Source organism: Ptychodera flava, unplaced genomic scaffold (genome assembly GCF_041260155.1).
Source record: "Ptychodera flava strain L36383 unplaced genomic scaffold, AS_Pfla_20210202 Scaffold_137__1_contigs__length_134875_pilon, whole genome shotgun sequence".
Taxonomy (NCBI): domain Eukaryota; kingdom Metazoa; phylum Hemichordata; class Enteropneusta; family Ptychoderidae; genus Ptychodera; species Ptychodera flava.
The window spans coordinates 41547-55252 of record NW_027248319.1 but is presented as its reverse complement, the minus strand read 5'-3'; the positions used below and the strand labels follow the sequence as shown (position 1 = coordinate 55252).

The 13706-nt window shown below is 37.4% G+C and overlaps 1 protein-coding gene across 1 annotated transcript; it reads right to left on the bottom strand.

The window, feature by feature from the left end:
• Positions 1–525: 525 nt before the first annotated feature.
• Positions 526–13104, bottom strand: LOC139126849 (uncharacterized). The gene is made up of 10 exons (XM_070692780.1): positions 12834–13104; positions 9952–10280; positions 9171–9343; positions 8114–8286; positions 7302–7507; positions 5757–5849; positions 4192–4822; positions 3350–3545; positions 2461–2661; positions 526–1679 (listed from the first exon to the last, which is right to left on the bottom strand). The coding sequence occupies exons 1-5, from the start codon at positions 13002–13004 to the stop codon at positions 7316–7318; spliced, it is 1038 nt and encodes a 345-aa protein (XP_070548881.1). The 5' UTR covers positions 13005–13104; the 3' UTR covers positions 526–1679; positions 2461–2661; positions 3350–3545; positions 4192–4822; positions 5757–5849; positions 7302–7315.
• Between the last annotated feature and the right edge of the window lie 602 nt (positions 13105–13706).

The following is a 13706-nucleotide window of genomic DNA, read 5'->3' as shown; positions in this document are numbered from 1 at the left end:
TGGAAGACAATCTAAACTACGACATTGGTCAGACATCTGTATCTGAAGTCAGGGTCAATTTAAAATGACCTTCACTGGTTGAAACAATAAACTTTGCCATTGGTCCAATTGCAATTCTAAAGTCGGGGCATATTTAAAATGACCGTCACTGGAAGACAATCTAAACTTGGACATTGGTCAGATATCTATCTGAAGTCAGGGTCAATTTAAAATGACCTTCACTGGTTGACACAATAAACTTTGACACAGGTAAAATTGCAATTCTAAAGTCAGGGCATATTTAAAATGACCATCACTGAAGACAATCTAAACTAGGACATTGGTCAGACATCTATCTGAAGTCAGGGTCAATTTAAAATGACCTTCACTGGTTGACACATAAACTTTGACATAGGTACAATTGCAATTCTAAAGTCAGGGCATATTTCAAATGACCATCACTGGAAGACAATCTAAACTATGACATTGGTCAGACATCTGTATCTGAAGTCAGGGTCAATTTAAAACGACCTTCACTTGTTGACACAATAAACTTTGACATTGGTCCAATTGCAATTCTAAAGTCAGGGCATATTTAAAATGACCATCACTGGAAGACAATCTAAACTATGACATTGGTCAGACATCTGTATCTGAAGTCAGGGTCAATTTAAAATGACCTTCACTGGTTGACACAATAAACTTTGACACAAGTAAAATTGCAATTCTAAAGTCAGGGCATATTTAAAATGACCATCACTGGAAGACAATCTAAACTACGACATTGGTCAGACATCTGTATCTGAAGTCAGGGTCAATTTAAAATGACCTTAACTGGTTGAAACAATAAACTTTGACACCAGTAAAATTGCAATTCTAAAGTCAGGGCATATTTAAAATGACCATCACTGGAAGACAATCTTAACTAGGACATTGGTCAGACATCTGTATCTGAAGTCAGGGTCAATTTAAAATGACCTTTCTTTGGCTGGCTTTGACATTGGCCCAATTCTAATTCAGAAGTCAGGGCATATTTCATATGTCCTTCACTGGTTGACACACTAATCTATGGCATTGGTCCAATTCTAATTCACTTGTTGAAAGCTAATTGGTACAATTGTCAGTAATCGATTTAAATTCTTTAGTCAGGGCATATGTAACATGACCATCATCATATGACAATAGTGGCTCCTTTGTAAAGTCAAACTCTGTTATGCTGTTTTGAGGAATTTTCATTTTTTCAATCTTTGTGTACATTTTTTTCTTGTATTTGTCCTTTTATTGCTGAATGTATCTTTTGGTGCCGAGGAATGGATTCTTTTAATAATTTACTCATTTTAAAAGGCCAAATTAAAAGTAAAACATAAATTAATTTGCCTTAAATTGAATATTTGGATAAAAATTTAAATGAAGTAGTGTACAGTGTCAGCCAATGAAAGCCATTCAAACATTCCCTGACTCATTGGTTAAGATGGTACACAAGTGGGCAGTAAAAACATAGCTACATGGATTGTCCGCCTTTAAAAGTCCCTTATCAATAATACTATACCCAGAGATTGCCTTGCTTCACAAAGATTCTCATAGCTCTTCAGTACCAACAAACTGAGAGACATTGTCACAGAGGATAGCTAATTGGTCCGATGAATGATCAGTGACGATGCAGTGTCTGCCATTCTTCAAGGATGATATCATTCCATTACCTGTGAATGAAACAAATTTTTATTAGTCCATTAAATTTGAAGAAAATTAAAGGATAAGTGTTGTGGAAAGATGAGTGAATTCATATTGTCTTATCAACAAATTCATTAAAAGTCCTGCTGCAACTTTTCACAATATTTCATAATGTTACATGCAATGTACAATTAGTGCATGTAGATAGACATACTGTTGGGTATCCATACACATACCGATATTATCAACCTCTGCTAATGACAGAATGTCGAAATGTGAGCAAAATAATTTTTACGTGGGTGCTGCTCTCCATTAATCAGCCCCATGGCAAGAGTTGCAACTATGTTGTATGCATGCACTTGTTTAAAATTGAATTGTTCACAATTATAATAAGTGTTAAGGCATGAACAGAGGTTGATAGATAATATTTATTTGCACACTCATTAACAATAATGTCAAAAGTTGCAGCTTTTGGTGCTTTGATGTTATGTTGGATTTATGGGTTATAATACTATATTGTATTTCAGTAATATGAAGGAATAAATCGTATATCAAGTAATTTTGACCAAATTAAAAACATACATTTCCTAAATTATCAATGTACGCAAAACTATAATTTTTTCTTGTGAGAAAGATTAGTTGAATTATTGCAGCACTTGAAGCATTGCAAAAGAGACCTTTCTCAGCACATGCAGATACAGTAAGGAAAATAAAATTGTGTGTGATTCTTGTAGTCTGCCTTGTCCTACAATTGCATTGGCATCTGCTTTTTTTGAAAGCACGAAATGGAACTAAAAGTAATTTATTTACCAGATCCACTGAATATGTGAAGTATCCATCCCCCTCTGTGGCTGAAAGTTTGAATCACATGGTCATACGTTCTTTGTGGAGTGTCACAGGACCACATATTGTGTCGTTCTTCGGTTGGATGTTGAATTGGATTCTTGTCTTGTGAGCAGTACATAGCCACCACCATACACTGTACGGCCTCTATCAGTCCAAATCTGCGGGCTGAAATGTAGAAATAATAATATCTATTATTTTACAAGCCTAAATCTAACTTCAGCATTTTTACACTTTATGTTTGTAAATATCGATTACAAAGAGTGCCAAGAATACATTACCCTTTTCCTGCCAAGTTCATATTTCCCCATCAGGTCTAGATCGTTAAAACTAGTGAAGCACAATATGTAACATTCGGTGCATTTTAACAACAAAATTGAACTTTTGAAGACCTTGAAATCACAGATACTGAAAACATTATTTGTATGGACTAAAGCTGTTGGAACAGACCAAGCCAAATTGGTGGAAATGCGTATTGTTGTGGCTCAACACTGCTTTTCCCTGAGTTGGCTGATGGGGAAGTAATATCGTCTGGCAGGAAAAGGGTTAATTAACCCTTTCACCACCATGGTTTGTCCCAAATCCATTGTTTTCTATGGTAAAGTTGGACCTGTATACAGGGAACTGGGGGTGAAAGGGTTAAATGAATTTCATTTGGTAAATGTATTTGGCAATCTATCTTCATCAGATATTTACACAAAATTGACATATTTCCAAAAAACATGCATCAAACTTGTCAATAAGCACCAACAAGGGTGTGTGTGTTGGTCGTTACACTACATCATGTGGTCTATTTTATGTGTACGAGAGGGAGGGGAAGAAAGAACAATAGGGTAAAAACCGTGATTGCACTTACTTGAGCTACAACTTTGTACATGACAGAACACAGGTTGCACAGAGACAAAGTTTTTGTCTCTTTTAAATGCCTGCATAATCTCTCCCATCTCTGATGCTCTGCAGATGACAGCTATGTTAAATGCACTTTGTTGGCAGTCGACATTTATTGCCTTGATGGTAATCATCAGTCTTTGGATATCACTTGCTGACCATTCCTTGAAAATAAAATAGGAGACAGCTTTAATTCACTATTTGACATCCTGGTAGATTTAAGCATAGACAGTATGATTCTGGGAGTGGAGATTTAGCCGAGTGGTTCTGTCTGTGGCCTCTCAGCTAGGCGACTGATGCCGTATGTTGTGGGTTCGAATCCGATTGAAAACTAGCCGTATTAAGTCATGAACATACATGAAACACATGACTAAACAGTCCCGGTGTATGTTTATGAGTATAAGATATAAAGTGACATGCTAGGTGGCGTAAGGGTTCCAACAAGCAATGAAACATGAACAATAACAATTTTATAACCATGACATTGAATGAAACAACTTATCATAAAATTCAGATAGCCGTTGAGAGTCATGGCTGAGACAGTAAAAAACTGAGATCTCAACTTACACTTTTCAGTGTAGATGACTCCATATGATGTAAAAGTCATGGCAAAAAGTTTCCCAGCCTATACAACAGATGATTATACCATGTGTATGTGTGGAATTTGAAGCGAAAAACTATGTCAGGGGGGAAATACTATCGGTACGCAAGGACCTCCATACTTATTGATTTCCGTGGCTATGACCAAAACACATTAAAAGAAGCAGCTTTGGTTGGTCGTGTTAGTAACAATGATAAGAGTACACTTACTGAAGGCATATCAACCAATGTTAGGTCAATTCCTCGGAATCCTGGACACTGCTGTTTTAGTGAAGAGGCATTCAGATCAAGCACATCTGCATTGTGGATTGTGAATCCATAGGCGCCATCAGTTGCAAATACGGCAGTTTTACTCGCATCTTCCTTGTTTTTTTTCTAGAATTACTGCTCTTTGGCAAAATGATTCAAACTGTGCTGGTACACCACGACTGTACGATAGGTTTACAAACTGTTCTAGTTTTTCTCTTGTTGTTTCGTTTGGAAATCTTTGCCTTGCCTCTTCCCAGCCCCCTTCAACACAGCCAGTAATCATGACGAAAAATCTCTGTACCAGGTCTAATTTCCTCAGTACTGCCGATTCCTTTACTAGCTCTGTAACAGAAATTTCTGTTGAAATTATTTCTTCTAACAGCCATTTCTGATCGTTATTGTTAAGCCGAAGAAAGTCACCTAATTTTCTGAACGGAATTTCTGGCCTCTTCAATCCTCTCAGTTCAGCAGGCTTGAGATTCTGAGATCTTGTTCGACCTTCTTCATACATTGCGAACACTTCCATCATCAATGAAAAATGTCTCATTTTCGCAACAGCACAGCATATCTTCATGAAGAGGGAGTCGGCTTTCTGTGTCAAGAAAATAATTAGTAATTAACATATCAATTTCATGAGCATGACACTTAACATCATCGATAATTGCGCCAGTGGCTTACTGACAATATGTATGCAGGTTCACAATATATTATGCGATTAACCGGAAGTGTACACAATTAAATTCATGGGTGCTGCCATGCTTTTTGAGTACTTGTGAATAAACAAATATGAAGTGTGCAAAGTATAACTTTATAACATGCCATTAATAAAATATGTATCTCTATTATTAGCCAGTTAGTATCATAATCCATCTTGTCAATGATATAAAATATTGTTACTATCATGCCTAAAGAAAAACAGAAAAAGAGAGAAAACTGCTGTACCTATGAACATAAGTAAAGAATGTTGGATTGAATTTTAGAGAGCATCCTCTGTGTAAATAACTTGATGCAAAAATTGCCAGTTTTCAGCCACAATGTCAGTTTTTGGCTTGCAAGTGGAAGTTAGGCAGTGCAGTTACTCAATGGTAATGATGGCACAGTACATCCCTTGTTAAACACAATAGGTAAGTATGATGGTAAAAATTGCCAATTTATGTCCAACATTTTACACATTAAACAGAAAATCTATACCTGCAGGGAGTCTGATATTGTGTATGTGTTTGAACTGTTGTGGTCAGTAGGTAGATTGGCATTTAAAGCAAGTAATGATTAATTCTATTTTATCCTTTACTATTACTAATGATGAATCAATACAAATAAAATTAAGATCTTAACCCCTGACGTGACACCAAGGGCTGAGTCCTATATGAATTACAAAAGCTGGAGATTATCATGTGATGTTCTGGTAATACACAGCTTGTCCATATAAGACTGAAAACCTACACAGTGTAGGTTTTTAGTCTTACATTTTCAATATATAACATCAATGTTTATGTATCAACTGATACAGTCATTAGTAAACTTACCTCCTTAAGTATCATTGCACATGATTTCTCCCACTGTTCTTCTTTTGCTTCTATGTCTGGCATTTCTTCGTATCTATCCCGGCACATTTGAACCTAATGACCATAAACAAGAGGGCAATTACATCTTATCCAACAAAATACATACTAGATACATATTTTACAAAAATCATTGAGCACAATCAATTATCTGAATTACTCATTACTTTTGTTCAGTCTATCAGACAAAAGTGTCCTGCAAATAAAACTGTCAAATTTCTTACCAAAAGACAACTGGTATTTGTTTGACTTTACTTGCAATAATAAACTTAACCATTTCAACCAACTCGGACAAAAATGTCCGATGACGTCATAGAGTACCAGGGGGTCAGGGTGCAAAGGGTTAAAATGTTGTACAACTGTTGGAAACTCAAAACTCTCCTTTAATGTCTCCAGTTTTACTTAAAAATTATATGAGTTCAACAGGAGATGTATTATGTAAATTGTACTGTCATCAATGCTGTTGTATAATTAGATGGTACCTTTAAGGCTTCAATGCACATTTCAACTTACAATAATCTCCAAAATGTCTGACATTCTGGCTAGAGATATTTTGTTCTATCAGTATCAACAATTTTTTTCTTGTTTAGATATTGCATAGTCTTTACACCCAACACTCTGTTCTTGCTAAGTAATTTCAAATCCAATTTGTTGACAATCAAAAGTAAGGCACTTCAGCCTTATGGGAATGTATATGTATTGAGGAACGAAGGCTATTTTTTATAACTTACACGGCTTGTGATGAACAAATTTGTACAATTTTCAAAGCATGTTACAGTTAATACTGCTTGTCCAAGTATAATCCCTACTCGTGTATAAGCCCCTGCACTAATTTTGTGTGGAAGGTTTAAAATGAAGTAGATCTTTGCATAAGCCCTACGTTTGCTGCACACATACATAAATCAACTGGTAAAATTTCTTTTCAGACCAAAGAAACTGTGTGAAAAAATGTGAAATTAACCTTTCCATGAAGGTAACATAATGTAACATCTGCGCTATTTATGGTCCCTTATTATCATTTTGTGAAACTCTGTTGTCCCTTTGTGCAATGGAACAGATATACCGGTACTCTTAGGTCAATGCATTTTTCATTTCTATTCTTATTCACAATGTTGCATTTCATCCTCTAAACATTTTTTTGGTTTCCAACAATTACTTTTTTTCATCTTTATAGATTTTAACAATCACTATACAAGAATTTCCCATCTATGTTGTTGTTTTCTGAGATCTGGTTACATGAGTCAGTGTTCTCCACAGCTTAGAAAAACAGATGGATGGCCAATTTACACAACAGTGCATAATTTGCAAATTCTTTTCTTGTGAAAATGTATTCTTATGTGCAGTTATTAACATAAGAATAAATTGCTCCAAAAACGGAGGGGTGGCCCACCCATAAAAACCCCTTGTGGAGAACCCTGTGAGTAAAAGATTTTAAAAAGCAGTTTTGTGTCTCTGAGGTTATACTTGGAACAGTGCAGTACATCAGATGTGTAAGATAACTCATCCTACCTTCTCTTTGAAAGTCATCGAATGATGGAATTCAACAGTTGCATTATGTCTATGGGCCAACCACTTCCTCTGTCATCGCTCAGTCCTGCATAGACAACAGCGAGTCTACTTTTCAGTTCTTTCCGATTTCCATATTTTTCACTCAGGCGTTTAACAGCAAGGAAAGAATGCTGCCCTCCAATAACCTCATATGTGTAGCCGTTAACCTAGAATAATAATGAGAACAGGTTTTTGAAACAGGACAAGTTAAACATTGCAATAACTGTTCACTTTACATACGTCAAAAAGCTCTACTTTGTGAATGCCAATCATTACATACATTTTCTCTTTCTTATCAGAAGTCACCATGAAATTGTTACGCTAACTAAAGAAGTAGTCTCCCCTATCTAGAAATGTTGTGATTATTGCTATTCAAACAGTACAGGGAAATCAACCAAAAAGTCTGTGGTATATTTAATAAATTTTAACATCATTGATACATGTTTTGACATTCAAACACTAGGTGAAGGATAAGGCACAGAATAAATGTGAATGTGTTTGCTAAGTAGAGGCCGTATGTCCAAAGATAAAAATACTGTAAATACAGCTAAATGTGTATAGCACATTTTGCATGCATTCATTTCACAGGCATTGAGTTGCATGACACTGCTTCTGTCTCACATTTCACAGGGAGAAGTTGAAATGTATTTTCATTACATTACCCTTCCATATATTGACCCAGATGTTGTTTAGATACATTCTCAACCTGGAAAGTGTTAGGACACAATGCGTGCCAAGCAAACATAGGTAAAGTTCAGTTCCAAGATACTCACATTGGACTCCCTAAAGTTCTCCTTTGATTCATTTTTCAACACAACAATTAATGGTTGATATGCCTCATCAAGGTAATCCTCCATAGCTGCTTCCAATTTGTCAACCCATTTGTCATCAGGAGCCCTTGCTTGCTTCCCTAGTTCCAATGCGCTGATATCAATTAAAAACGGTCCTTAAGAAAAGACAAACATTACATTGTCATTGGGAAGACAGCAGGATAATATACAAATAAGATTTTTCTAATAATTTTTTATGTAAATGTTTTCATCAAAGTCTGACACACCATACCAAAGATGTGCACAGAAAGACTTCAGTTATCATCTGCTAGTACATGGCACTTGTCTTCGATAGAACATCACAGTTTGATATATCACTAATATTTGGTTCATGTTTTGATGGTGAAAGTGTGTCAACTATGGGTGGACTGTTAACCCACAGAATTCTTATTAAACCACTGTTCCTACCATCAATCATGCCACTTGAGAAACAACTTAGGATTGGCAAGTACACATAACTTTATGTGAATATCCTTGGGTTGTGTAAATGCTTTTTGGCAGACAATAATATACATGTATGAATAGACTTGTCAAAAAGCTCAGGATTAGTCACCTACTGAAATCCCCTTATGATGAGCACTAAGCTTAAATTAATAACCAATTCAAGTTTATTTCTTTGTCAAAAATCAGCAAGAATTACTCAATTAAACCAATCCTTAGAATTAAAATAATCAACAGTAAACACTTTCAAACCATACACTTTTTATAAGGTTAACCAGGAGCTTCATACTGACACTAGTGATGTTTGTCAGCTGCACACGACATATATAATTAGACATTTTGTTTTTCATACCGCATTGAAGAATGAGCGAGTCTTTCACGAGCTTCTCTTTTCTTGTACTTAACCAAAAAGGTCAGTGTTGTTTAGTATTTATCTGCACTTTATTTCAAATACCTCAATTATTCCTCTTTGCACTAATTGATATTGACTAGATTTCCTCAAAGAGTGTTGTCTTTCCGACAGATAAGGGAAACATAGAGAAATCTTTGTCAAGCTTACCAGTTCCAATGTGGCAGTCCCTGATGCTTTCTTTCATCGATAGCTCCTCCTCACTCATTTCTTTGTTGAGTTTTTCAGCCTTCTTTTTCTTTGAAAGTGTCGGTAGCACTAATTGTTTTGCAGCATCTGTCAATTTTCTCTTCTTTGTGCTTCTTGATAAGGGAGTATTTGACCTGTGTAATTAATCAAAATAAAAAGAAATGTTGTATTCAACTCAAAGTAACATATTGGTTTCAATGTCAGCAATAGGTCTCCAGAGATTTGGACCATTACCCTTCACATTAATGCTTTATGTTATTACAAATCTTTGGACAGACTACCCGTATTACATGCACTTCAGTCTTATATGACTTTGAGCATTATATGTACTCTAGCTTTTGCTGTATTTTGTTGGTTGCAACTTGTATTCTCTTTGCTGCTTCATATGTACCAAAGTAGCTTGGTGAATCTCATTGTGTTAGATCTCTTTGTAGGCTTGGTTACAAAGGACTGGAATGTTTGCATTCATACATGTGCGGTTTCTCTAATTTGGTACCTGAGAAAACTTGTGATTTCATAGTTCTGTGAAATGTGAACCATGTTTCAGTTGATTCCACTGCAAAGGAGTGTAACAGAAGGTCACTAGTTCAAGGGTACAATGACCATGAATCAAATTACACAAATTTAGAAGTTCAAATGGTTAAACTCATGATATGTATGGTCCAAAGAATTCTTCAATGAATTGTCATGGGTTTTGTTTTCATCAATTGTGTTTTAGTCTCTCAGATGTCGATGTACTTACATACTAGCTGCGGGACTCATCACATCATCATCATCATCATCATCTGGTGTAGACTCTATGCCATTACTGGAACTATGACTAATATTTTCTCTTGTTTCTGATTCACCCTCTGGCTCTGAGTCATCTTCACTGGAATCGTTGGTCAGGTTACTCACACTTGATGCAGGTGAAGATGTGTCTTCCTTACCGGACAATACTGAATTAAAATGATCACAGAACTCCTGTGGACTTCTAAGGTCTCTGAATTGGCGACACATGTCATTCTTGTTCCACACAAAGGAAGAACGTAGGAGCTTGTATGGATGATCATTTTTGTCAGTAAAGTAAACCTGAAAAAAACACAAATATTATCATTATGGTTGATGTATTTGGCAAATGCAGAATACTTATATACTGATTTATCAATCAATGCTAACAAACCATGGTCCAACCATCATGAATATTCTCACTATTCAGACCTCATCACTTTACTCAAAGTGAGTAGTTTGCATTAATTGATGAAATACTTTGCTGCAAGAGTGAAATACTTAACAAGTTGCTTCATTTTTCGGCAATGTCCATCTCCACTGTCAGAGAAAACTTTGCCTAAATCATAAACTGTATCATTGAAACAATAAGGTGTGGAAAGCCAGTCTAACCCTATTGCTGCCAAGTCCATATTTCACTATCACCTCAAGATGGTTAAAATTAATGAAACACAACATATTCCATATATTGTGTATTTTAAAAAAATACTGTGCATTTGAAGGTGGTTGAAAACATAAATACTGTAAACTTGATTTTTTGGGACTAAAGATGCTATATAGACCAAGCCAACCAGGTGAAAATACGTCATGATTTGGCTCAATACCGCTTTAACTAACTTGGCTGATGCACAAGTGAGGCTACCCACAATTCTCCATGATCTGTACACACGGAGATCACTCACTGAAGCAAATTTCTTCCGTACACAGAAAAACTCTGTCCAAATTTCAAAATTCCCGCAACATAGTTCTCATAATCATAATTTTTCTGATTTCTCACTGTGAATAATGAGACGAATAACCCCTTTTCTGCGGAGGAGATAGCAATTTTGTAATTTTGTCGACATAGATTTTTGACAGCCATACACCATATTTTCAAGGAAACTAAGGGAATAAGTTGCATCTGTGTTGGCAAATAAAACGTATTGACTGAATTTTAATGTAGTAATGGCGTGTACACATCAGACCAACAGACGTGTATCTACACACATCCATGCACGGGCCGCGAAGCTACCGCGGACTTGCAGCCAACTAGTACTATTATTTCAAGTAACTGTGGTATAGAACTTCCAGAAAACTCGAGGGTCTTTGACAATGATTGTGGGTCGAACAACGGTCATGCCATAGCATTGCTGCGAAAACAAGCACTGCCACTCCTTGACATGTTCTTTGGGAGTGGGGTAGCCACTCCAATGACCAAGCTACAACCGAGTGGCAAAGGCTACCGATTCGCAGCAACCCATAGCACAGCGTCGCGTCGTCACCGCCAGGGTGCGGTTAAGAGGATATTTCGTGTCTGAACGAATGTGTTTAAATCAGTCGAAACGACTGGAAGGTTGACATAGTGGATTGAATTCCGAGTGCTTGTCTATCATAAAAAAATCTTACCAATTACTTTTGAAGCATCTTCAACACAGCACTGGTTGAACGAACACCCTGCGACCATGCCTTGGCTTTGGGCAACGCAAATGCTCACGGGAGTGACCTATAAAGTGACCTTCAATATATACCGTAAACCGGTATGTTGCCAGTTGTCGCAAACCAATCTAGGCTACTGTGTAACAGTGATCCTTGGCCCCGGGTGTTTTCTTTTACTTTTTTCCCTCACGGTATATCATGTATGAATAGTTGACCATAACAATTCGATGCTGTTATTCCGGATAATTCAGACGCCTTTAGCCTAGCCTGTCCGCAATTCGCACGGTTGCCGCCGATAGATCACAGTCACCTGTGATGAGGTTTCAAGTCAATTGGACCCTATGCCAATTGGACCCAAGTCAATTGGACCCCATGATTGATCGCGAAGTTTTACCAAATCATGAACTCATACAATCTATTTGAGCATCGCTTTTATTTAGCATACATGCTTTTATGTTTGGAGTTCGCGAGGAATTCACGACCGTGAACCGGCCTTGACTCCCAAAGCTCGCCACGCAAATGTACCATACATATTACTGTACTGTACTGTACTGTACTGTACTGTACAGCGGGCAGGCTGGGTTGCCGTCTCGGAGTACAAGTGCTGTCGAAGTGAATTTCGTTGCACAATTATATCAAGACCTGAGACTGGAATAACAAACTATGCAATACAAGTCTTAGTCACAGTGTTTTAATGCGATCAGGGATGCCGGACGTTAGCTGACCAACAAAATGTGAAATGATTAAATAATCTCTATCTCTACCATTGGGTCCATTGACTTGGGTCCAATTGGCGTGGGGTCCAATTGACCAGTTCCCGTGATGTATTCCGCTCTGCGTCCATTATGCTCTCCGTATAGACGTGTGTACATATGCCTGAGAAAAAGATTCTCAGACATATGTACACATGTCTATGGGGCGCATAGTCCCAGAGCTGAATAGATCACATGTGACTGTGGATAGATACCTGGATCGGGCCCGGGGTCTCCTGCGCATTATTATTCTTTGCCTCCAAACTTCTCCTGAGGGAAGACATCTCCAAAGATTCTTCCTTTGGATCAGCGACGGCGCCGTTGAAATACTTTATTTTATTTTAAAACACAGCGCACTTCGAAAATGCAGATATCATGAAGGGAATAATCCAACAAGACATCACAGTGCATTGCCAAACAAAGCCTGATAAAACATGAAACAAATAACAAACACAAGTACTAAACTTACCTTGATTGCGTCATCGCCGATACCAGAGTATGCCTTGAATTTCGCTACACTGCTGTATACAGCGCTCGAGCCTCCTTTCTTTCGGAGCCTTGACGGGTTTTCTCGATAATCGAATATGATGAAGATTGAGTCGTCTGACTTCTCGAACCACCAACCACGAGCACGAGTCATCTTGTTCAGCCTGAGTCAGCTTAGAGCACGCAGAAAGAACGGCAGGAACCTGACACGCAAAGCACTTGTTGAAGGACCGTGGTCCAGATTGTGCTCATAGTCAAAATACTTTTATCACTGTTGATCAGTGCCGCATGCAAATTAGTGAGGTACAGGCGTCATGCAGTCTGATACCTCTACCTGGAGTCGACGCTAGGTATGCAAGAACGATTAACACCTCGTTAACGAAAATTCATCGTCTTGTAATCGTTGTTGTCCGTGTGTGACAGTGACCAACCAATCTGCTTGCATACTGGCGCATTTTCCCGATAGCATATATCAATGATTACTGTGGTTTGCAGGTGGATGTCGAAGATACAGCCATAAACCTCTCTTAATCACCATTTTACAAACAGGAATGTGTAATATGAAATTACAATAAAATATCATGTTGTTTTAAATATTTCCTATCATGGAGTTAAAAGTATTTCTTTGTTCCTATGTAGACAATTTGAAATTCATTTCAAGTATAAACAAGACAAATCAACGCCATACACACGTACGTACGGTCGATGTTAGACCCGGCCCTGGCTGTGCGAGCGTGTCGATCGCGTGTCAGATCTACACAATGCGCTAGATCACATGACCGGAGTTTGGTAGGTTTTAAGTAAGTTTTTTGTCAACGCAAGAACGTATCATTTTGTTCCCTTGAATAGAAGCCCG